The sequence below is a fragment of the Vipera berus genome, assembly GCF_964194415.1.
Source record: "Vipera berus genome assembly, chromosome: 3".
Classification (NCBI taxonomy): Eukaryota; Metazoa; Chordata; class Lepidosauria; order Squamata; family Viperidae; genus Vipera; species Vipera berus.
The window spans coordinates 207,336,415-207,359,117 of record NC_138204.1 but is presented as its reverse complement, the minus strand read 5'-3'; the positions used below and the strand labels follow the sequence as shown (position 1 = coordinate 207,359,117).

General features: G+C 40.9%; 1 protein-coding gene across 1 annotated transcript in view; it reads left to right on the top strand.

The window, feature by feature from the left end:
• Positions 1-3,216: 3,216 nt before the first annotated feature.
• The window catches only part of HHLA1 (HHLA1 neighbor of OC90), a gene marked incomplete at both ends in the record, with an annotated part of 41,690 nt that continues 22,203 nt past the window's right edge, over positions 3,217-22,703 (top strand). Inside the window, 5 exons of the mRNA XM_081323593.1 lie at positions 3,217-3,280; positions 17,722-17,781; positions 19,258-19,338; positions 20,162-20,245; positions 20,891-20,974. Coding sequence (XP_081179719.1) covers positions 3,217-3,280; positions 17,722-17,781; positions 19,258-19,338; positions 20,162-20,245; positions 20,891-20,974 — 373 coding nt within the window. The remainder of the gene's footprint in view (positions 3,281-17,721; positions 17,782-19,257; positions 19,339-20,161; positions 20,246-20,890; positions 20,975-22,703) is intronic.

Genomic DNA, 22,703 nt, shown 5'->3' with positions numbered 1-22,703 from the left:
AATTTACTAGACGTAACCATGGCTGGGGAACTCTGGGAGTTGAAGTCCACACGTCTTATAAAGTTGCCAAGGTTGAGAAGCACTGCCATAAAGAGTCGCCATTTGAACATATAATCTAATCCAGGATGTTTCCACAGTCAAAGAGCATCCCAGATGTTTGCAGGGTTCCATTTTAAATAGCTTTCTAGAAGGTTGTATTCACAAATGAAGAGGTAGAATCTCCTTGGGCTTCCCTTTCCTTTCTGGAAGTTTTTTCCTTTATTGATCACTGGCCAGGAAGCAAGGCAACTCTTCAATTTTCCTCCCCTGTGTTGTGATTCAGGGTCAGCCTGTGGGTTCGGCAGTTGGGTTGGACGACTCAGAGGAGGAGGGGGGTGTTGAAGACCTTGCTGAGGGGGTTGAAGATCTTGCTGATGATAGCCCTCAGCCAGGGCCCTCCCACTTGGTCACCACGGAGACCCAGCTGTGTGAGCCTGACAGTGTGGATGAAGATGACCCACAGCTGGCCCTGTTCAAGGACGCCCGACGCAGGAGGCAGTCAAAGGAGTAAACAGAGGAAGACAATGGGGCTTCTCGGAAGGAGGCAGAGAGAAGCCACGCCCTGAACTCTATATAAGGGGAATGTCTGGGAGGGCTGGTTTGCTGAAGGCAACCACTCGGATGGTTCATGTTTCTTAAAGCTCCTGTTTCTTGGTTCGTGTCTTGTTTGTTTTTGTAGCTATAAATTTGGCAGGCGTAATTCCAGCCTCTTGCCGGTTGTAAAGGGGTTGTCCCTGCCTTTTCTGCAGGGCCGGTAGCAGGCTGGTACAGAACACCCTGGAATTCATGTACTTGCTTGTAATGAGTAAAACCTGACTCCAAATGAAGCAGAAGCACAGTTCCCCAGATGTGATACGCTTATACACAGGTAATCCTCAACTTACAACCATTAATTAGTGGCCGTTGAAGTTCCAACGGCACTGAAAAAAGTGACATGATCATCTTTCACACTTACAACCATTGCAGCATCTCATGGTCACATGATCAAAATTCAGAGGCTCTGCAGCTGACTCATATTTATGACAGTTGCAGCGTCTCAGGGTCAGGGTTGAGCGGACAAGCAAAGTTAATGGGGAAGCCAGATTCACCTAACGACGGTGTTCCTAACTTAACAACTGTGGTAAGAAAGGTCATAAAATGGGACAAAACTCACTTAGCTATCATCTTGCTTAGCACCGGAAACTTTGGGCTCAGATGTGCTCGTACGTCAAGGACTACGTGTATGTGAAAGGTTTCCTTATTAAGGGAACAAACATTCAATCCAAAATTGTGGAAACCTTTTGGGAAAAGTGTATTTTTGAGGTTTGATGGCTAATAACATCACTTTTTTTTGGAATAGTACCATAAAACTATGTATCAATGGAAAGATGATTTAATCAAGAATGTAATGCAACAAAGTTTGTTCAATTATCTGTATTCTATGAAAATTTATAGCCAAATAACCAGAAAAAAAGGAAGCACAACTTGCTTAGGTTTGATATCAGGTAGGTTTCTTTCATCTGATTGTAGCCAATGAGCATGAGTGTTTAGGGAGCCAATCGGCTGTCATCTTGTTTCAGCAATGAGCCAATCAGAGCACAGTAGGGTTCAGGTATTGATGTCGTGTATTGAAGCTGAGAGGAGGACATTTGTCAGTGTGTTAGGTGATCACTATCAAGTGGGTTGGGGGTTTGTTTGGTGTTCTTTCATTTAGTGAGCTCGTAAAACGTAATAAAATTAAAGTAATGGCGCAAAGAGTTGACTGGTTGCTCAGAAAGTGATGTAAAAGAGCCTTGGTGGAGCAGTGAGCTAATGCCTCCTTAAGTAACACCAGCTGCCTGCAACTAGTGCAGGTTCGAGTCCCACCAGGCTCAAGGTTGACTCAGCCTTCCATCCTTCCGAGGTAGGTAAAATGAGGACCCAGATTGTTGGGGGCAATAAGCTGACTTTGTAATAATGCCGCTTGGGGCGGGGACGAAAACCCTAATAAGCAGGCCTATACATACAATGAAGGCTATTGCTAAGCACATTGATTTGTGCTTTAAATTGCAAGCCGCCCTGAGTCTTCGGAGAAGGGCGGGATATAAATGGGATTAAAAAAAATAGTATTAAGTGAACAAGGCTACAGTTATAAAAAAATTATAGAAGAAAAATCGGTGGAAACTTTACCAAAGGTGGCATTTCTAGTGTATGCTTTTCCCAAAAGGTTTCCACAATTTTGGCCACTACTATAGGGCTAGGATAGGGAAATTGCTTGCTCAATAATTGCAGGGGTATATAAAAAAAAATTCAGAATACTAGTTGTCTGCAAATTAAATATATAATTCTTGATCTTTCTAACAAACATTAAGAGTGTGTGATGTGATGAGAAGTGGGCAAATGCAGTTTTAGGCTGCATCAGAAGAAACCATGGTGAAGTCACTTGTGACATGATACAAAAATGACATGAATCATGTACTTGCCCTATTTTACACCAGCTGGCTGGATAGTTTCAGGTTGGAAAAGACCAGGTCTACACATGAAGGTCCAATTCAACTCTTTTATTTCTAAAATCCTATGCACCAGGAATCTTCTCAAATAAGTGTTATCGCCTGCTTGGAGTTAGATAAAGGTCCATAGAATTCAAGAGAGGTTGGACTTAGTCTGCTTGTGGCTATGTAGGGATTCTAGGCTGATCCCTCTTTTAACTCCGCCCGCAGTTTCTGCCACTCTTTTACAGACATACATACAATAACTGTCCCCCACCCCCTGTGGATGCCCTTACATCAACTAACTGTATATGTTCCAATCCTGCCCACTGACAGTGTCATTGTGTTCTTCTTTGACCCAACTTCTCACTTGAAGTTCTTGGCATGTATTAAGAGGAAATGAAGAAGGTCCAGGAAACTAATCCAGGGTTAAAAACAAAATCCAATGAGCAGAGATTGACAGGTTTGCACATGGTGGCTACAAAAGTCTCCTAGAGAAGGTCAAGACTTGGTGTCTCTCATCCGAGAATGGAGGAAAAAAAATAATGCATATTAAGTTATAGGAAGGCTACTTTTGACTGAATATGAGAACAAAATCTCCTATCTATAAGGGAGTTTGAAGTCAGTGCCAAGGACCCAGAAAGATGCTGAGATCTCCTTCCTTAAATATCTTAGGAAAAGTACATCTCCCTTGTAATGTTGCAGGGAGGTGCAACATTCACACTCCCACATGCTCCAAGACACCATTTTGAGCCTGAATTTGAACTACCGCACAGCCCAAGTGGATAAAAGCTGTGAGTCAGCCATGTGACACAGCCGCTAAAAGGAGAAATGTGTTGTTAGGTTGCATCAAGACAAGCAAGCTTTCCAAAGAATATGAGATAAATATTTGCCTCTACCTTGGTTGTGATTCTCTCCAGGAGAGATGGAGGGACAATTGTTGGTTTAGCCTTGTGAGTAACAGATTGAATGGATATATGATAGCACTTCCAAAAATGTTATGTGGGTATCTGACACAAATAGTTCTTTTCCTCTCTTAAAGCCCTACACAAAATCATGAACATGTCACTGTCTGTACATGACCCAGAAATATAACAGCCCTCTCTTTATTGGATCCTGAGCAGATGTTGGATTCCACCCATATTCCATCCAATGATTTCTATAATGTAGTGCAGAGAGTGGTATGTGGATGTCTCCCTCTTTGCATCTGAAGCCATCTTTTAAATGTGGAAGCCATTACAGGAGGCACCTTATGTCAGTCGCGAGCTATGAGGAGTCAGGGTTAGATAAAAAATGAGTACAAGTTTATTCCATGAAGGGGATACTGGCTCAGCAGTTAAAGGCACTGAGCCTGTCATTTGGAAAGCTGACAGCCCAGGTTTGAGACCCAAGTGCTGTGCAATGGGGTGAGCTCCTGTTACTCACCCCAGCTCTTTCCAACCTAGCAGCTTGAAACCATGCAGATGTGAGTAGATAAATAGGCATAACTTCAGTGGGAAGGTAACAGCATTGTGTGCACCTTGGCATATCGTCATGTTGGCTACATGATCATGGAAGTGTCTTTAGACAACACTATCTCCCTCGGCTAAGAAACAGAGATGAGCACTGTCCCCAAAAGTCGTACACAACTGGGCAGGGGAACCCTTTATCTTTACTTTTTATTCCATACATATAAGAATTCAAGGTGTTGGTAATGACCTACAGAGCCCTACATGGCATGGGTCCGGAATACCTTGGGGAGCACCTGCGGCCGGCGTCAACTTCCCTCCGCCCAGTACGCTCCCACAGAGAGGGCCTCCTCAGGGTGCCACTGGTCAAAGAATGTCGACTGGTGGCCCCCAGGGGGAGGGCGTTCTCTGTGGGCGCGCCGGATTTATGGAACCATCTTCTGGTCGAGCTCCGGATGGCGCCTGACCTCCGCTCCTTCCGGCGCGATCTCAAAACCTACCTTTTCGAACAAGCTGGCCTGGCCTGATGGGATGGGGTTGGGTTTTATTAATCTGTTTTAATCTATTTTTTTAATGTGTTTTAACTTATTCATGGGCATTTGTTTAATCATTTTTAAATTTTGTATCTTGTTTTTTAATATGTATTACCCTGTTCACCGCCCTGAGTCCTTCGGGAGAAGGGCGGTATACAAATAAAATTAATAATAATAATAATAATAATAATAATAATAATAATAATAATAATAATAATAATAATAATAAACAAGGATCTGATGGCCTACTGTTGGTCAAGCCAAATTGGCGGTAGATAAGAATCAATGGAATTCAAGGAGGGCTGGACCTAGATCTTTTGTGGGAGCGAAGGGACTTCAGACTGATGATGCACTTGACACCCCCCCCCCAAGCTCAGCCTGATCATTTCCTACTTCTTCATCTCTAGAGATGTAGGCAGGTCCACTTAGCCCTCCATGGATTCATCTACCCCAGGGGTGTCAAACTGGCAGCCCACAGACTGGATGTGTCACATGCAAGTCACACCCACCCCATCTCCACAAAGGCAAAAAACATCAGGATACGTCAGGACACATCATGTGACGTGATCATGTTTGGCACCTGTGATCTACCCTATCCCCTGCTACTATGAGCTCTGGGGCAGTAACTGAGATCTCACAGACCTTGATATCATTGTGCAAATAACTCAATGATGGTCCATTTTTTAGGAATTCGAAAATAGCAAAACACAAAACGATCAATGCATTGTAAAGGCCTTGCAATGTATCAACAAAGAAATGGATCTCTTACCTTCAGATTAAGATGAAAATTAGCCTCCTAGAAGTATCCTCACAGCTCTTCAGTCTCTTTTTATCTTTTGCATATCCAAACACAGGCAAAGGGCTGAGGAATGTTTACATCGCAACTTGGTGCATCCAGAAGAATGAAAGCTACAGCAGATCCTCTGACATTTTTTGCCTTCCAATCACTGAGAAGACAAAAGGAACAACATTGCTAAACTTTCAGTCAGTGTGAAATCCAAAATGCAACGTTTCTTTAAATAAAATAATTATGGTAAAGTATTTCAAATACCAGGCTCTTCAAATTCTAAATTTCTAAATTATTCTCTAAATTCTTCCATTATACTGTAGTTACAATTCCTTAGGGTTTAAAAGGGCTAGGTTTATTCCTGAATTTCCTACTTAAAGCCAGTTATAACTCATATTTTTGTGCCTTGCTCACTTAAAAAAAACATTTCTTCTTGCTTATCAGGTTTTGGCTGATAAGGGAACATAACCTGTGTACAGGTGACCTTTAGGACTGTTCCTAATATTATTCCATGAAATTTTTAAATGATACGTGTCATTTACATTTCAGCTCCGTTTAGCATTTTAACAACTTTAATCAGTTAGTTTCAACATACGGATGTATATACTTACTGTACGTTATGCAAATAACTGTTCTTACCTGGTTTTTTAAAAAAATTAAATAAAAAAATTACATTCTGCTTTTAAACACACCTGCACCAATGATTAATAAAACAGTGGACATTTAAGTTACTTGCAGTTTAGAGGGATTTTGTAAATATTACACAACCAAGTAGGGAGACTTCGAAGAACTGAGCATCTGGATTTTCTTCTGCACTTTTTCTCCGGGAAATGTTCAAACCATACACATTCCCTCTGTGTATTTCTCTCTCTCTCTCACCTGATAATGGAATGGAATGGAAAGGAAAGGAACAGAATAGACCTGGAAGGGACCTTGGAGGTCTTCTAGTCCAGCCCCCTGCTTGAACCTATACTATTTCAGACAAGTGACTGTCCAGCCTCTTCTTAAAAACCTCCAGTGATGGAGCGCCCACAATTTCTGAAGGCAAGCCATTCCACTGGCTTATTGTTCTCACTGTTAGGAAGTTTCTCCTTAATTCCAGGTTGCTTCTCTCTTTGACCAGTTTCCAACTATTGTTTCTTGTCCTGCCCTCTGGTGCTGCAGCCCCTCAAACAATTATGAGAGTCCATTATATGAATGGGTGCTTTTATATATATACATATATACATATATACATATATACATACATACATACATACATACATATATATATATATATACATATATATATATATATATATATACACATACACACACACACACATATATATATGTGTGTGTGTGTGTGTGTGTGTGTGTGTGTAAATTACTAACAAAGAATTAAGGGAGACTAAATAGTTAAAGTATTTGACATACACACACACACACACACACACACACACACACACATATATATATATATATATGTAAATTTTTTGGCTTGCTAACAAAGAATATATATATGACGGTGGGTTTCTCGGTACTCTCTGAACTTAGCTGGTTTTTTTTTGGAGACATTTCATTTTAGAAATGAAAAATCATTAGTGCTAGAAGGGAGAGGAGCAAGCCACTTGTATATCAACTCAGAGCAAATCCCACTCCCTTCTAGCACTGATAATGTTACCTAGCTGGGTAATGAAACGTCTGCAAGAAAACAACCAAGCTCAGAGGGCAGCAAGGACCGCACAGATTGGCTGTGAACTTCATATATTCTCTTTTATTGGTTATACAACTATGGGGCACTGCAAAAAGTTGTAAATGCAGACCAGTTGCCAAGTGCCCAAAATGCCATCAAGTGACCATGTGGGGAGGGGGGAAGGGGGGGCTTTTGGAAGTTGTAATCTGGGCTTAAGTAGCCCCAGGGAGGTCAGTCTTAACTTCAAATGGTCACTACGCAACCGGTCGCAAATTAAGGACTACCTGTATATTTTGTGTGGATATTACCTCAGACATTCTCTCTCTGGAGAAGGAGAGGATAACCAGAAGTAAAGACAGGGGCTCTGTGGGGAAGAGATGAAAAGCCAACTTTGGGGACAAATTGCCCTGGAGAAAATCTTTGTGTTCATTGACAGCTGACATCAACTTGATGGCAGCCAATCCAACAAATAATTAAATATATTGGGAACAATAGTGGCTATATACACGGGGTTTACATTCTGATGTTTGTTATTCCAGATTTTTCCCCCACAATTCTTTGTTGTGTTCATTTCTCTACTTCCTGCAATCCTCCCCGGCCAAACCCACATTTGAAAACCTGCCCCCCCCAATTCAATGAAAAACGTATTGTAGTTTTGCGGTGTTTTGTGATAATAAAACGTTAGCAGCGAGCAGCAAGGCCGTAATTGTTTTTCGTTGTTACATTGATTTACTGTATGTGCATTGAGGGACATTGTCAAGGAACCAAAGGCAATATTTATTGTAACAATGGTTAGGAAATCTTCTCGCTTCTTTCTAAACTGTCAGCCAAAACCACCGAATAATTGGGCACAGCCACCATAGTCTGTGAATCTGTACAACTCTGTTTACACACCATCATTATACCTCAAGTGTTGAAACTTTAGAATACAGAATATAGAATACTGCGTAAGGGAGTTAGGAAAACAAGCAGTTCAGATGCTGTTGTGATTCAGGGTCAGCCTGTGGGTTCGGCAGTTGGGTCGGATGACTCAGAGAAGGAGGGGGGTGTTGAAGAGCTTGCTGAGGGGGTTGAAGATCTTGCTGATGAGAGCCCTCAGCCAGGCCCCTCCCACCTGGTCACGACGGAGACCCAGCTGTGTGAGCCTGACAGCGTGGATGAAGATGACCCACAGCTGGCCCTGTTCAAGGACGCCCAACGCAGGAGGCAGTCAATCAGGACTAAACAGAGGAAGGCAATGGGGCACCTCGGAAGGAGGCAGAGAGAAGCCACACCATGAACTGTATAAAAGGGGAATGCGTGGGAGGGCTGGTTTGCTGAAGGCAACCGCTTGATTAGTTCCTGTTTCATAGCTCCTGTTTCACGGTTGGTGTCTTGTTTTGCTCTGTTTTATCTTAATAAATTTGGCAGGCTTAATTCCAGCCTCTTGCCGTTTGTAAAGGGGTTGTCCCTGCCTTTTCTGCAGGGCCGATAGCAGGCTGGTACAGAACAGATGCAAACTGAAGACTTTCCTCCCCAGTTAAAAATTATTCTGTTTTATTTCCAGTAACCACCTAACTCTACGCAGTTCAAAAGCAAATTTAGCTACTTTTTCTTTGCTGTTTCACAGTGTATTTTGTGCTTCGAACCAGCGCACTTTCTTCCCTCCCTTAATAGAATAAGAGTGGGAATCACTTCCTTGATTCCTTCCTCTCGCGCTTGGCTGAATCATCCCTTGTCTCTTGAATTAAAAAACAAGGAAGTTAAATTTATAGCCCTGAGAAAGTGCTCTGCGCTCATTCATTTGAGCAGGGCTGTCATAGATAGTGCACTGTTCATCTCATAAGGCTTTGTGGGGTCCCTGGATGAAATCAAACAATACCGCAATTTAGCAAAACACTGCGGAGCGCAACAGGGAAGCTATCAGGGCAAAGCTGGGAATCCTGCTGAAAGTCAGATGATCTACTCATCCAGACATCAAACCGTCAGGACAAGGGTCCAGAAACTGCCTTTCTTTCTCAGTTATAAGGATTCGTAATTATCCTGCTTTGTTCCACGGGGAGATGACAAACAGGCCGTCAGTGATAACTGAAACCTTCAAGGGGGTATCTTAACAGTGACAGATTTGCCTTCCAAGATATAGTTTAGATAGCTTAAAAGAGCTTGATCAAAGAATATTGTTTGGTCTGGGATGGCACCCACCCCACCAACAAGAGCAAATGGGGTAAGGCGGGTGGTGGTGGTCCTCAAACGTGGCCACTTAAAAACTTGCGGACTTCAACTCCCAGAATTCCCCAGCTGGCTACAGAGCAAAGAGTAACAGAGTTGGAAGAGACTTATTCCTACCTCCTGCTCAAGCATGAAATCAGGTGTAACTCAGCTAACAGTCGCCTGGCTTAGCAATGGAAATTCCGCTCCCGATTGTAGTCATAAGTGAAGGCCGCAAAAGGTGATCCCGGGACGCGGCAACCGTCATGAATATGAGTCAGTTGCCGAGTGTCTGAATTTTGATCGCGTGACCATGGGGATGCTGCATGGAAAAGGGTCATGTCATTTTTTTTCCTCCAGTGCTGTTTTTTTAACTTCAAATGGTCACTAAACGAATGGGTGTAAGCTGAGGCCTACCTGTATACTGTTATTCTAAAAATGCGGCAGTTTCTCCCGAGATGCTCATGGCCTACAGAGGCTCCCAACCCCTTCTGTGATATGGATGGTGTGTCTTCACGTTATGTTTAACTCCCAGAAACTATATAGATAGGCTTTGTCTGTGAGGGCCTGTCTCTAACCTGTTCTTTCAAATCTACCAACAGTGCACACATCTCCACTGTAACTGGGTCCATTCCTTGTTGCTGGCCATGTTTCTCCCTTCCTTCCTTCCTTCCTTCCTTCCTTCCTTCCTTCCTCCCTCCCTCCCTCCCTCCCTCCCTCCCTTCCTTCCTCCCTCTCTTCCTTCCTCCCTCCCTTTTTTCCTTTCTCCCTCCTTCCCTCCGTCCCTTCCTTTTTCCTTCTTTCCTCTCTTCTCCTTCCTTCCTTTTCCTTCCTCCCTTCCTTCCTCTTTCTTCCCCTTCCTTCCTTCCTTCCTTCCTTCCTTCCTTCCTTCCTTCCTTCCTTCCTTCCTTCCTTCCTTCCTTCTTCCTTCCTTCCTTCCTTCCTTCCTTCCTTCCTTCCTTCCTTCCTTCCTTCCTTCCTTCCTTCCTTCCAACTGCTGCCTTAACCATTACACTCAACAGGTTTTCCTTTCTTGTGGAAACTGGAGAGGGTGGTAGAATGTTGGATTACGTCTACTCGGAATCATGAGCTTACAAGGATGTGAACAATGTTTTGGAAGTAAAACAAAGCCATGGCATTGAAAACCCTTTTTTTCCCCAAAGTCACCATCTGACTGTCCAAAGTGATGACACGCAGGGACACTGTCTCTTTAACCAGTGTGGAAAAGAAGCTACACCATCCTATTTTCCAGGGAATGGAATAGCTGCCAACTGGTTTCAGGTCCCATTGAGAGACTCACTCAAGTTGGTGCCACAAGGATTTTGTCTCGCTTGGCAGGTATCCTTCAAAACTTCTTCTGCATCCTTTTGGGCAACTTCCTTTGCTCAAAGACAACCTATTTTTTCTTCTTTTAGAAGATTATCAAACTCACTGCTTTTCAGCCTGGTTCTCTTTCATCCAGTGGTTGTCCTGCTGATAGACGACGTGTGCAAGAATTTGTCAACGCCAGCTCACAGCCGCTAAGCCAGGTAAGCTGAAACTGAAAAGATTTGAAGATAGGATAGAAGAAGAAGAAGGGTGAAAAAAAGTTCTAAGCCAGCACGATTTCAAAATAAATTAGCTGTGCCTTGAAAGTTCCCCAGATTCTAAATATGTACCACGGAGACTCTTAAAATATTTATTTTTGTTTATATTTCCTACTTCTTAGCTGCCTGTCTGCCTTGGAGTGGAGCTCTGGGAGGTGAACATTTTAAACAAACATGCCCAAAGAGGTCGATTTGAACACTACACCTTAAATTCTAGGATCTGTTGAGTTGAAATAAAATAGAATCATATTCTAGAAATGAGTTGCTGATACTTCTTTCCATCTGCCTTTTTTTGAAATGAACCTGAAATGGTGGCTGGTGGCCTTTTTTTTTCTCCCCAGCTTAATATCAAAATAGGACAGATCAAAATAAGACAGGAAAATTGGCAGAGAAGATTCTTCTTACTACGTTGTTTACTATAATTTCTTTGCTTGTTGAGGTCTCCATTCAAAGAGAAGCATTAAATGACTAGGAAAATTTTTGAAAAATCACACATACTTCTAAGTCAATGTTAAAGGTTGATTTAATAAAAAAAACAACAAACAAGAATTAAAAAGCAAACCTTTTACATTTTGAAATAATTCTCTAAAAATAAATGATTCCAGAAATTGAATTATTAATAATTTCAAGAAATAATTCTCTTGAAATGAACAATAATTTTCTGGCTTCTTGAAATAATTTTAAACTGGTCTTAATTTTTATAGAAGGGTTTTGGGAGAAAAACAGCAAACTTTTGAAGTCTTGCAAAATTTCAACCTGAAATATATAAAGAATGTTAAAGCTCATAAAATTAAATCTTATTGGTTTAGAAGTTTTTGGAAGTATAAAATGTCTGCTGCTGATTAAAAGGCTGAAAAATTAATTGTATTTGTTTCTGAATAAAGAATGGGTTTGAATAAAATAATTTATGTTGGATTCCCTATAGTAAAATATGTAGTGGCTTAAAATGTTCTTCATTTAACAATAACACAAAATGAGATGATTTGTATGTCTACCTTTTAAATCTATATATGTTTACTGGAGGAGTAAAACATGTTGCGCTCAAATAAGGATGCGAAAATAGCTATCAAAATACCAAATGGGGTTTGCATTTGACACAAAATACACTTAAAATGTATTTCTAAAAAACAACAATTGGCTAGGGAATTCTGGGAGTTGAAGTCTTAAAGTTGCCAAGGTTGGAAAACATTAGTCTAACTCCATAAGAAATCCCTATAGCAGTATCTTTCTCCTTCATTGTCCAGAATTGTTTATCAGAAAGTCTAAATGAACTTTGAGGACTGCTCATAAGTCCCTATCTTATAACTTCAAACATTCGCGTCATAACTTGAGGACTATCTGTATCATAAAAATAATACAATTTAATGATCTCTTTGTGATTTCAAGAAATTAGCCTTGGTAATCTTTTCAAGTTTTGTCTTAATAGGAATACTTTGGGAGATTTTAAAATATATTTTAGTACCCATGGCAATCTTTAAGTTAATTGCAATGTCCCTATTGTGATGGGTAATGGGATTGTGTGTCTTGATCCGAAGTTAAACCACTTGGAGTAATTTATTCACTTTGGGAAGTAATAATAATAGAAGAGAATAACAGAGTTGGAAGGTACCTATTTATTTATTTATTTATTTATTTATTTATTTATTTATTTATTTATTTATTACGGTATTTATTAATTTAATTTGTATACCTTGGAGATCTTCTAGTCTAATCTCCTGCTCAAGCAGGAAATCCTATACCATTCTTGGACAAATGGTTGTCCAATCTCTTCTTTAAAATCTCCAGTGATGGAGCACCCACAATTTCTGGCAATTTGTTCCGCTGATTGAATTGTTCTCACTGTCAGGAAATTTCTCCTTAGTTTTAGATTGAATCTATATTGCTCTATAGTTTGTATTATATCCACATCTGTCTTTATAGCTTAATCAATAATATGCCAATTTAGTATAGAAAAGGAGGAAGGTAAATGGATACAGGTGATATGCAACAGAGGTTGTGCGGAGGCTGATTTCAGGAAAGAGTGTTGGCGAGCCTGACTAATATAGTTGCAATATCACAGATATGTGATATACTTCCTGTAAAATATGAGTATTGTTTTCCCTGCGCCCTGTGCGTTCCCACAGAGAGGGACTCCTCAGGGTGCCACCGATCAGAGAATGTCGATTGGTGGCCCCCAGGGGGAGATCCTTCTCTGTGGGCGCTCCGGAGCTATGGAATCAGTTACCGGTGGAGCTCCGGATGGCGCCCGATCTTCGCTCCTTTTGCCGCGATCTGAAAACATTTCTATTCGAACAAGCCGGCCTGGCCTGATGGGGGATTGCTGGGGTTTTTTATTGCTGTATTTTTGGGGTTTTTATAAACGTATTGTATTAATTGTTTTTAATGGGCAACTAAACTAAACTAAAGCCTTAGTAAGGCCACAGGTGGAGAGCACTGCATCCAGTTTTTGTCATCATATTGCAGGATTTGGGTTTGGCTAGTCTAGAGAAAAGAAGGACCAGGGGAGACATGTTAGCAGTGTTCCAATATTTGAGGGGCTGCCCCAAAGAAGAAGGGGGTCAATTTATTTTTCAAAGCACCATTGGGCAGGACAAGGAACAATGGGTGGAAATTAATCAAGGAGAGAAGCAATCTGGAATTAGGGCAAAATTTTCTAACAGTAAGAACAATTGACCAGTGGAACAGCTTGCCATCAGAGGTTGTGGGTGCTTTATCACTGGAAGTTTTTAAGAGAAGACTGGACAGCCACTTGTCTGAAATTGTAAAGGGTCTCCTGCTTAAGCAGGGGGCTGGACTAGAAGACCTCCAAGGTCCCCTCCAGCTCTATTCTGATTGAAATTTAGCTATCATTGCAAGATATAAGAATGCAAGTCGTGTATCTTGCTACTCATCAAACTGTGGTTATGGTCACTAAAATCTATTTTTCTGCAGTGTTATTACTGCTAATGCCAATTTGCGTTTAAAACTAATTCAATGATAATTCATTCCTATCTTTGCCCTGTCTAATTTTGGAGTACAGATTTGGCACATCACTTAAAAATCCAGTGGAGATATCTGTGTGCAAAAAGAAAAAAAAATGGACTTATGCATCCTCTTTGTATTTTTACAGTTATTTATATATCCATCTCCCATGTGGTTTGATGTACAGGTAGTTCTTGATTTATGACAGAAATGGAGCCTGTTCAATATAATTGTCAGTTGTGATGTCATGTGATCAGCCTGTTTTTGGGAACTTTTTTGCAGCGTCATTAAGCAAACACAGTGGTTGTAAAGCAAACACGGCAGTCATTAAGCAAATCCATTGTTCACTTTGGGGTGTTTTTGCCACAAAAAAAAAGAAAAAAGAAAAAAAGAAAAGAAAATGGTGGTCTTTGGTCAAAATGTTGTACAGGTAAATTGTGGTCATGTGGACACAGGGAACTGCAAATGACCGTAAATGTGGGTCAGTTTTTGAGTGCCCTAAATATGGTCATGTGACAATGGGGGGATTGTGGGGCGGCTGTCGGAACTGGATCATAAGTATCTTTCGGGGCGTCTATTGAAACATCAAGCAGTTATAAGTCGAGGACTAGCTGACGCTGGAAGACAGGAGAAAGAGGCACAGCCCAGATAGTTGTCTGATAAAAGAAATTTGAGTCTGAAAGAAAAGGGATGGAGAAAGTGTCTCAGAGGAGACTTCCCCTACTTTTCAAGAGAGTAAAGGTGACGGCCTGGAAGAGCACTTTCAGACATACAACACTCTTTCAAAGGAGCCTTACAATAAAGACAGATCTGGCCCTTCTGTCTTTGTGCTGCTTGTATGGACTCCCTTGAAAGGCTAATATTTGGGTGAGCAACTACTGCTTTGGCATATGCAAAAAGAAGATAAGGTCAATGAATACGAGGCAAACCCAGAAAGAGGTGGAGAGACCACATCGAAACAACAACTAACAATGGTTGAAGCTGCCAGAAGAGCAAGAAGCAGAACTTGGTATCTCCCTTGACACAACCTGCCTCCAGAAGCTGTGAATGCTCCAACACTGGAAGTTTTTAAGAAGAGACTGGACAGCCATTTGTCTGAAATGGTATAGGGTTTCCTGCCTGAGCAGGGGGTTGGACTAGATGACCTCCAAGGCCCCTTCCAACTTTACTATTATGATTATGATTATGAGAAGAAGGAGAAGGAGAAGGAGAAGGAGGAGAAGAAGAAGAAGAAGAAGAAGAAGAAGAAGAAGAAGAAGAAGAAGAAGAAGAAGAAGAAGAAGAAGAAGAAGAAGAAGAAGAAGAAGAAGAAGAAGAAGAAGAAGAAGAAGAAGAAGAAGAAGAAGAAGAAGAAGAAGAGCTTTTATTACTCAAAGGGGAGGACCCTGGTCATCTTACCCTAAGGTTCTGCCAACAAATGTAACAATATCTTGCACAGTCAATTGCTTTTGTTTAACATGTCTCTCAGCTAGCCTTGGCCTCCCCAGAGCGCCCCATGCTATTCTCTCTCTAATTTCCTATTTTATTTCCATAAAAGATTGAAAAAGTGCTGGAAACTTTCCGGTCCTCAAATGGTTTTCTCTTTTTCAGGGGCATCCATGGGGTGGGATGTGTGTCAAAAAAGCCAAAAGGGCCTATATATAAAGAGGTTGGGTTTCATAACCAGCATTGGACTCTTTTGACCCTTCTCCACAAGTGCCCTTACTCTTTGGCCTTTTAAGAGTTTTTCTTTCTTTCTTTCTTTCTTTCTTTCTTTCTTTCTTTCTTTCTTTCTTTCTTTCTTTCTTTCTTTCTTTCTTTCTTTCTTTCTTTCTTTCTTTCTTCCTTCCTTCCTTCCTTCCTTCCTTCCTTCCTTCCTTCCTCCCTGTTGTCTATTTATTTCTCATTTTTTTCATTTTGATTTATACACCACCTTTTGGCCCGTGGGATATTTAGGTTAGCGAATGAAATAAAATAATGGATTTTTGAAAACCAAATAAAAGCAGTCGAAAGGTCTGGTCTTAACTCCTTTCCTGAAAAAAAAAAATAAAAAGTGCAGATTAACTTTACTTCCCCAGAATATGAGATCCTTCTTTAAAATGCTTGCAGACTGTTTTCATGAACAATTCATAATATTCCAAACTGGGGAAATGGTTCAGTCAGATCAAAATGCTCAGAACATGACTTGAACAGACGAGAAACATCTTCTGATAGACAGATTCATTTTTCCTGGCGATAGAACTTCAAAGACATCTTCTTTGGCCTTTATCTTTCATTCATTCCCAAATGCCCCAATAATTCAGACTTGGATAATTGTCCTGCCAAACAGAGAGGCTATTTTGCAGCAGCTAGAAAGCAACCTGACCAGGGATTTTATTTTAATCATGCCTTTTGATCTGTGAATCCATTGTGCCCTGATGATAGCTTAAGAGCAACTTAGCTGTCCTTCGGAGATCCAGGGATATAGATGATTGCTTCAGATCTGAAACTGATTCATGCAGAATATCCCTAAAGTGATTATCTTCTTTTTTCCCCCCATGTACAATTACTAGTCTGCCTTCAGCAATCTTTTGCTGTAAAAGGATTATCTTTGGTGTATGATGAAATGAAGGTTGATATCTTCGCTCTGGTGTGGCATGGTGTGGTGCTGTGCTGTGCTCAGCATAGCAACTGGTGAAGAGATGCAGGAGAAGATCCTGTGGGTTTTCTGGATTGGGAAAGAAGGAATGTTCCAACTAATTTAACATTAACTTATTTGTACGTATGTATGTACGCTGCGAACTCCACCTGGGTGTCAGGAAGGGCACCTGGCCAGCAAACACTCAGCTCCATACAGTCACCCCAACGATATCCCAAATTAAGTGATTACAGAGTTTTAAAAAGGGAGTATATGTATTAAATTTGGATTGCTAACAAAGAATTAAAGGGAGACTGATATAGCTATTTCAAGCTTCTTTGCTTTCATCAGCCAGCCACACCCTTCTGAGATTCGAACCTGGGCTGCTTTGCACATTAGGCAGTTGTTTTAACCTCTAGGCCACAGGCTCTTAAGTTTATGTATATGTTTATGTATATGTATATGTGTATATGTACTGTACCTCTCTAAGATTGTAAGCCATCCAAAGTTACTGTACACAGTGGTAAGATGGGCAGCCAATAAATTTTACAAATATAAATGAATGAATGAATGAATGAATGAATGAATGAATGAATGATTTGCAGACATTCAAAAGGCATCAGCTTGGGAAAAGAGGAAACTGGGGGGTAATGTACGAATTGAATTGAATTGAACTTTATTTGGACAAATGTAATTTGACACACAAGGAATTTTTCTCCAGTACAGGAGCACTCAGTGTACATGCAAAGCAAAATAATAATAATAATAATAATAATAATAATAATAATAATAATAATAATAATAATAATAATAATAATAATGCTATCTCTTTTCATTGCAGCAGTGTTTCCGTTAATGGAATAATAAACAACAGCCATTTTGCTTAAGACTTTTCTGTCAGATTCACTGTCTCTCTTCTCTTTCTCCAGATAATTTCTCAGAAAAGCAGATTCCAAAATGCCATTGTTTTCCCTGCGTGGTGGTATTAATTTATTCATCATCTTTTTATACTTCTGCTTTATATCTAGCTTAGGTAAGTAACAAGCTATGGCTGTGTTTTCACAATAGAGTTATGTTGTGGGCTCACAGAATACATATTTTTTCTTTTAACCACCCTGCAATCCCTTGCCTCACAAAATATTGAATCACAAACTAGCCAAAAGCGGTGGGCTAAACCCACATGCTACATCGAGGGGAAAAACTAACCAAGATTAATATTAATGAAATTGGAACATTGGACAAATGTAGTAGCTGAAATTTTCATTTACCTGGTGTAGTGTTCATTCCACCCCCTCAGCAAATTGTATTACGAACGCCATAATTTTGATTCCGCATCTAATAAAGTACTGTTTTCAAACAAGATATTTTATACACTATCATTATTTTTTTAATAGAGAGGGACATAAAGGACACATTTTCTCAGGAGTCTATTTTTGAAATTGATATCATTTTGTTTTTGTAGCTGCAAGCACAAAGAGAGAAAATAAGAAAGAAGAGCGAGTTGTTGTAATGGCTACCGCAGGTAAATTCTTCTCAGGGAATTCATTTCCTCCTTGTCTTTCTGCAGGCTTGTTCTGAATTAGAAATGGCAGAATTGTTGCAAAGATGGGAGAACTAGACAATAATCAATAATAGCTTTGTAGGAAAATTAGGGTTCCCTTTGACATTGCAAGCAGACTGTAAATATTTTTGTACAGCTGCTTATTGCTCTTTTTAATTCTTGTCTGGTAGTCATTCGAGGCCATTTAAGGATTTGAGATGACTTTCCCATGAGCAGAAACAAAATTTATTCTACCAAATTGATTATGGGATTACTTACTATATGACTAAGTAGTCAGTAAGAAATATGCAGCCAGATTTACAAAATCTTTAGCTTCGCTGACCTACTTTAGTGATCTGTTATTTCTGGTTTTATACATGAACATTTGTACCTTCACACAAACATATACCACTTGTGTGTCTATGAACTAAATAGATAGGCACTTTTGTGTTTGTGAGTGTATGTTTGTGTGTATGAATTAAATAGATAAAAATAGATAGACAGATGGACAGACAGATGTTTGATAAGACCAGATCCGATATGTAAATGACACCTTTGTCATAATAAAAACCAACTAGAGAACACACACAAAACCATCAACATCTTCAGCGGTATAAAATTGACAAGGGAAGGAGAAAACAATAGCAGACTTATATACTTCTTCATGGTGCTTTACAACCAGTGGTGGGATTCAGCCAGTTCCTACCAGTTCAATAGAACTGGTAGCTAAATTTTGCTGAGTTCGGAGAACCAGCTTAATGCACAGTGCTTCTGGAAGTCCAGTCTAGGCTTCGGAGGTCATGAGAAGGCCTCCCAGGCCTAGAATGATCCACTGGAAGTGTATGGATGCCACTTCCGGAAGTCCGATCTAGGCCTCGGAGGCCTGGAGGAGGCCTTCTAGGCCTAGAACAACCTGCCGGAAGTGCATGGATGCCACTTGCAGAAGTCCTTTCTAGGTCTCCCAGGCCTAGAACGGCCTGATGGAAGTGCATGGATGCCACTTCCAGAAGTCCATTCTAGGCCTTGGAGGCCCAGGCCTGCATCCAAAAAGACAGCCAGTTGTTCAGGTATTTGAATGCCACCACTGGGATTCTCGATCCTTATTTTATTGACCTTGGAAGGATGGAAGGCTGAGTCAACCTTGAGCCGGTCAGAATTGAACTGCCAAACTGCTGGAGGAGAAATGTCAAAGTAAAGCAAACAATGTTTCATGGCCATAGTGCAAACCCTTTTCTACGTGCATGCTGACATTGCATGCTTGCCCTGAATGGGTGCAAAGGTGAATATGAGCCAGTGGCCTGAGCATCTGAATTTTGATCACATGACCATGGGGATGCTGCAATGGTCGTAAGTGTGAAAAATGGTCATAGGTCATTTTTTTCAGTGCCGTTATAACTTGGAACAGTCACTAAATGAATGGTTGCAAATCAAGGACTATATGTATTTTTCCTTTTTCAGAGCTCCCTGCAAAATTGGTTGATCTGGCAGCGCTGAACCTGACGGGGATGGTAAATGGCATGCTAAACACCGCTCTCAGAGGTAGCTTCTCATTTGACTACTTTTTTCTCTTTGATAAGTCACATTCAACCAGCAGACAAAGAAATAGGAAAAAGAGAAATGCATATGAAGTGAAGCCATTGGCCAAAAACCTGCTCTAACCTCTTGTCCTTACCAAGAAAATATAGCAATAGCAATAGCACTTAGACTTATATGCGGCTTTACCATGCTTTACAGCCCTCTCTAAGCAGTTTACAGAGTCAGCATCTTGCCCCCAACAATCTCGGTCCTAATTTTACCCACCTTGGAAGGATGGAAGGCTGAGTCAACCTTGAGTCAGTCAGAATCGAACTCCTGTCAGTGGGCAGAGTTAGCCTGCAATACTGCATTCTAACCACTGTGCCAACACGGCTTCTATACAATGTAGACCAACTTCCAAATGAATGTAAAATAACTCTGTTATGTTTTGACATTTCAAAGTTAGAAATCTGATGGCATCACTAGGAACATGACAATATTTAAAGAATGCATGCACTGCACCTGCAAGCCCCATAAATGTTTATTTGCAAGCATTTTTGTGCTCCACATGTTTCCCTCAAATCTATCCCAGGTCTGAGTCCTATCTGTCAATTCTCCATCTCTTTCTGGGTTGCTGACATGGCAGTGTCTTTATTCTCCAGTCACCAGGGATTCCAGAGAATAAATTTTATCAGAACCTCGGGGAGTGAAATGTATTATGGATTCCCGTGGTGCCTAAATATTCACAAGTCATTTTAGTAACCATGCATAAGAGGGATAGAAAATTAGTTTCCATGCGGCTGTTAATTATGAGCAGGGTGATTGTTTTTAAATTGTACTTCCACAGGAACTAAAGAATTCTTCTCTTTGCTGAGCATTGTATCTTACAGTTCATATGCCTTCCACAAAGTGTCCATTGTCCTCTACAACAGTAAGTTAATGATAATTGGGACCTAATAGAGTTTTTGCTTCTTTGTGTGTTTGTTTATATCCTGTCTTTGTTAATTTTATAAGTACCGGTAATTCAAAGTGGTAAAATACCTAATACTCCTTCCTCCTCCAATTATACCTATGACAACAAATCGGTGAAGCAAGTTGGGCTGGCTCAAAGTCACCCAGCTGGCTTTTATGTCTATGGTGGGACTAGAACTTTCAGTCTCCTAGTGATTGGCCCAAAGTCACCCAACTAGCTTTCATACCTAAGGTAGGACTAGAACTCATAGTCTCCTGGTGATTGGCCTAAAGTCACACACCTGGATTTCATACGTAAGGTAGGACTAGAACTCTCCATCTCCTGGTGATTGGCCCAAAGTCATCCAACTAGCTTTCATACTTAAAATGGGATTGTATCCTGATGATTGGCCCAAAGTCACCCAGTTGGCTTTCACGCCTAAGGCAGTACTAGAATGCACTGTCTCCTGTTGATTGGCTCAAAGTCACCCAGCTAGCTTTTATGCCTAAAGTGGGACTAGAATTCACAGTTTCCTGGTTTCTAATCCAACACCTTAACCAAACTGGCTCTCTTATTCTTTTGGTGGATAAGATTTTATGTTCCATAATATTTTTTTCTTTGCAGTATCCAGCTTAAGGAACATAGATCCTACCAAGTTCTCTACCCGGTACTGCTATTGCTTAAACAACAGGACTAATGACTTAACAGGCAAGTTATGGAATAGGAGAAGTTCAAAAGAGAGGTAATTTTTCAGTCTTTAGTTTCATACAGGCAATATATTGGCACTAAGAGGTGGAAAAGTAAAAAAAAAGAAAACATTCTTCCTAATTGTTTCTTTTGTCTTATAAACCCAGTTAGGTGTTGGCATTTTTTGCTTGTTAAGAATAGAATAGATTTCCATAAACAATATATATCAACATTAAAGTTATTAGCATTTGATGAACTGAAGTCACTCGAAAATCACCATTACCATATTTTCTCCATGCAAAATAGATTTTCAAATGATCCCTTGGGGGGGGGAACTTGAAGCAATAATTTATTAGAAAATCTCATATGTCAGTATAGTAGTCCTACCCTGAGCTTAGGAGATCCGGTTCATAGCCTGCTATGAAAGAAATTAAAAAGAGAAAAAGTATGGTACAGCAGGAATTTACTCCCAACAAAGGAATGCCACATGTTTAAACAGCCTTGAAAACTTGAAACAGGTAGCAAGTTCTGAATCATGTAAATTAACCTTTGTGTTCAGTGATCCCACAACAGTTTATTTTCCAAGGTGAAAGTAGCAGGCTTAGTCCATAGGTCTTATGCAAACATGTTTATTGCAACTTGTCTTTTAGGTTCTTGAATCCACACTTTCATTGCTTTGACCTTAGAAAGAAAACTGGAATTCTGAACTTGGATGTTTGCTTGCAGTAACTTAGCAACAACATTGTTGTTGTTGTTAGTTGCGAAGTCATGTCCGACCCATCGCGACCCCATGGACAATGTTCCTCCAGGCCTTCCTGTCCTCTACCATCTTCTGGAGTCCATTTAAGCTCAGGCCTACTGCTTCAGTGACTCCATCCAGCCACCTCATTCTCTGTCGTCCCCTTCTTCTATTGCCCTCAATCTTTCCCAGCATGAGGCTCTTCTCCAGTGAGTCCTTCCTTCTCCTTAGGTGGCCAAAGTATTTGAGTTTTAGCTTCAGGATCTGGCCTTCTAAAGAGCAGTCAGGGTTGATCTCCTCTAGGACTGACCGGTTTGATCGCCTTGCAGTCCAAGGGACTCGCAGGAGTCTTCTCCAGCACCAGAGTTCAAAGGCCTCAATTCTTTTGGCGCTCAGCCTTTCTTATGGTCCAACTTTCACAGCCATACATTGCAACTGGGAAGACCATAGCCTTGACTATACACACTTTTGTTGGCAGGGTGATGTCTCTGCTTTTTAGTATGGTAACATCGCAAGGCGATCAAACTGGTCAGTCCTAGAGGAGATCAACCCTGACTGCTCTTTAGAAGGCCAGATCCTGAAGCTAAAACTCAAATACTTTGGCCACCAAATGAGAAGGAAGGACTCACTGGAGAAGAGCCTAATGCTGGGAAAGATTGAGGGCAAGAGAAGAAGGGGACGACAGAGAATGAGGTGGCTGGATGGAGTCACTGAAGCAGTAGGTGTGAGCTTAAATGGACTCCAGAAGATGGTAGAGGACAGGAAGGCCTGGAGGAACGTTGTCCATGGGGTCGCGATGGGTCGGACACAACTTCGCAGCTAACAACAACAACAACAACCAGGGTTTTTTTTCTAAAAAAAAAAAAGCTGCCGGAACTCAGAGGTGCTGTCACTGGGAGCGATGCTGGTGTCTGTAAGAACCCTCTCTTGCTACGGTGTTGCCGCCTGTCCTTTGAACCCCCTCCCCTGCAGCTTGAAGCCACAGGCCACGGGGATTCTGCTCCCCACAGC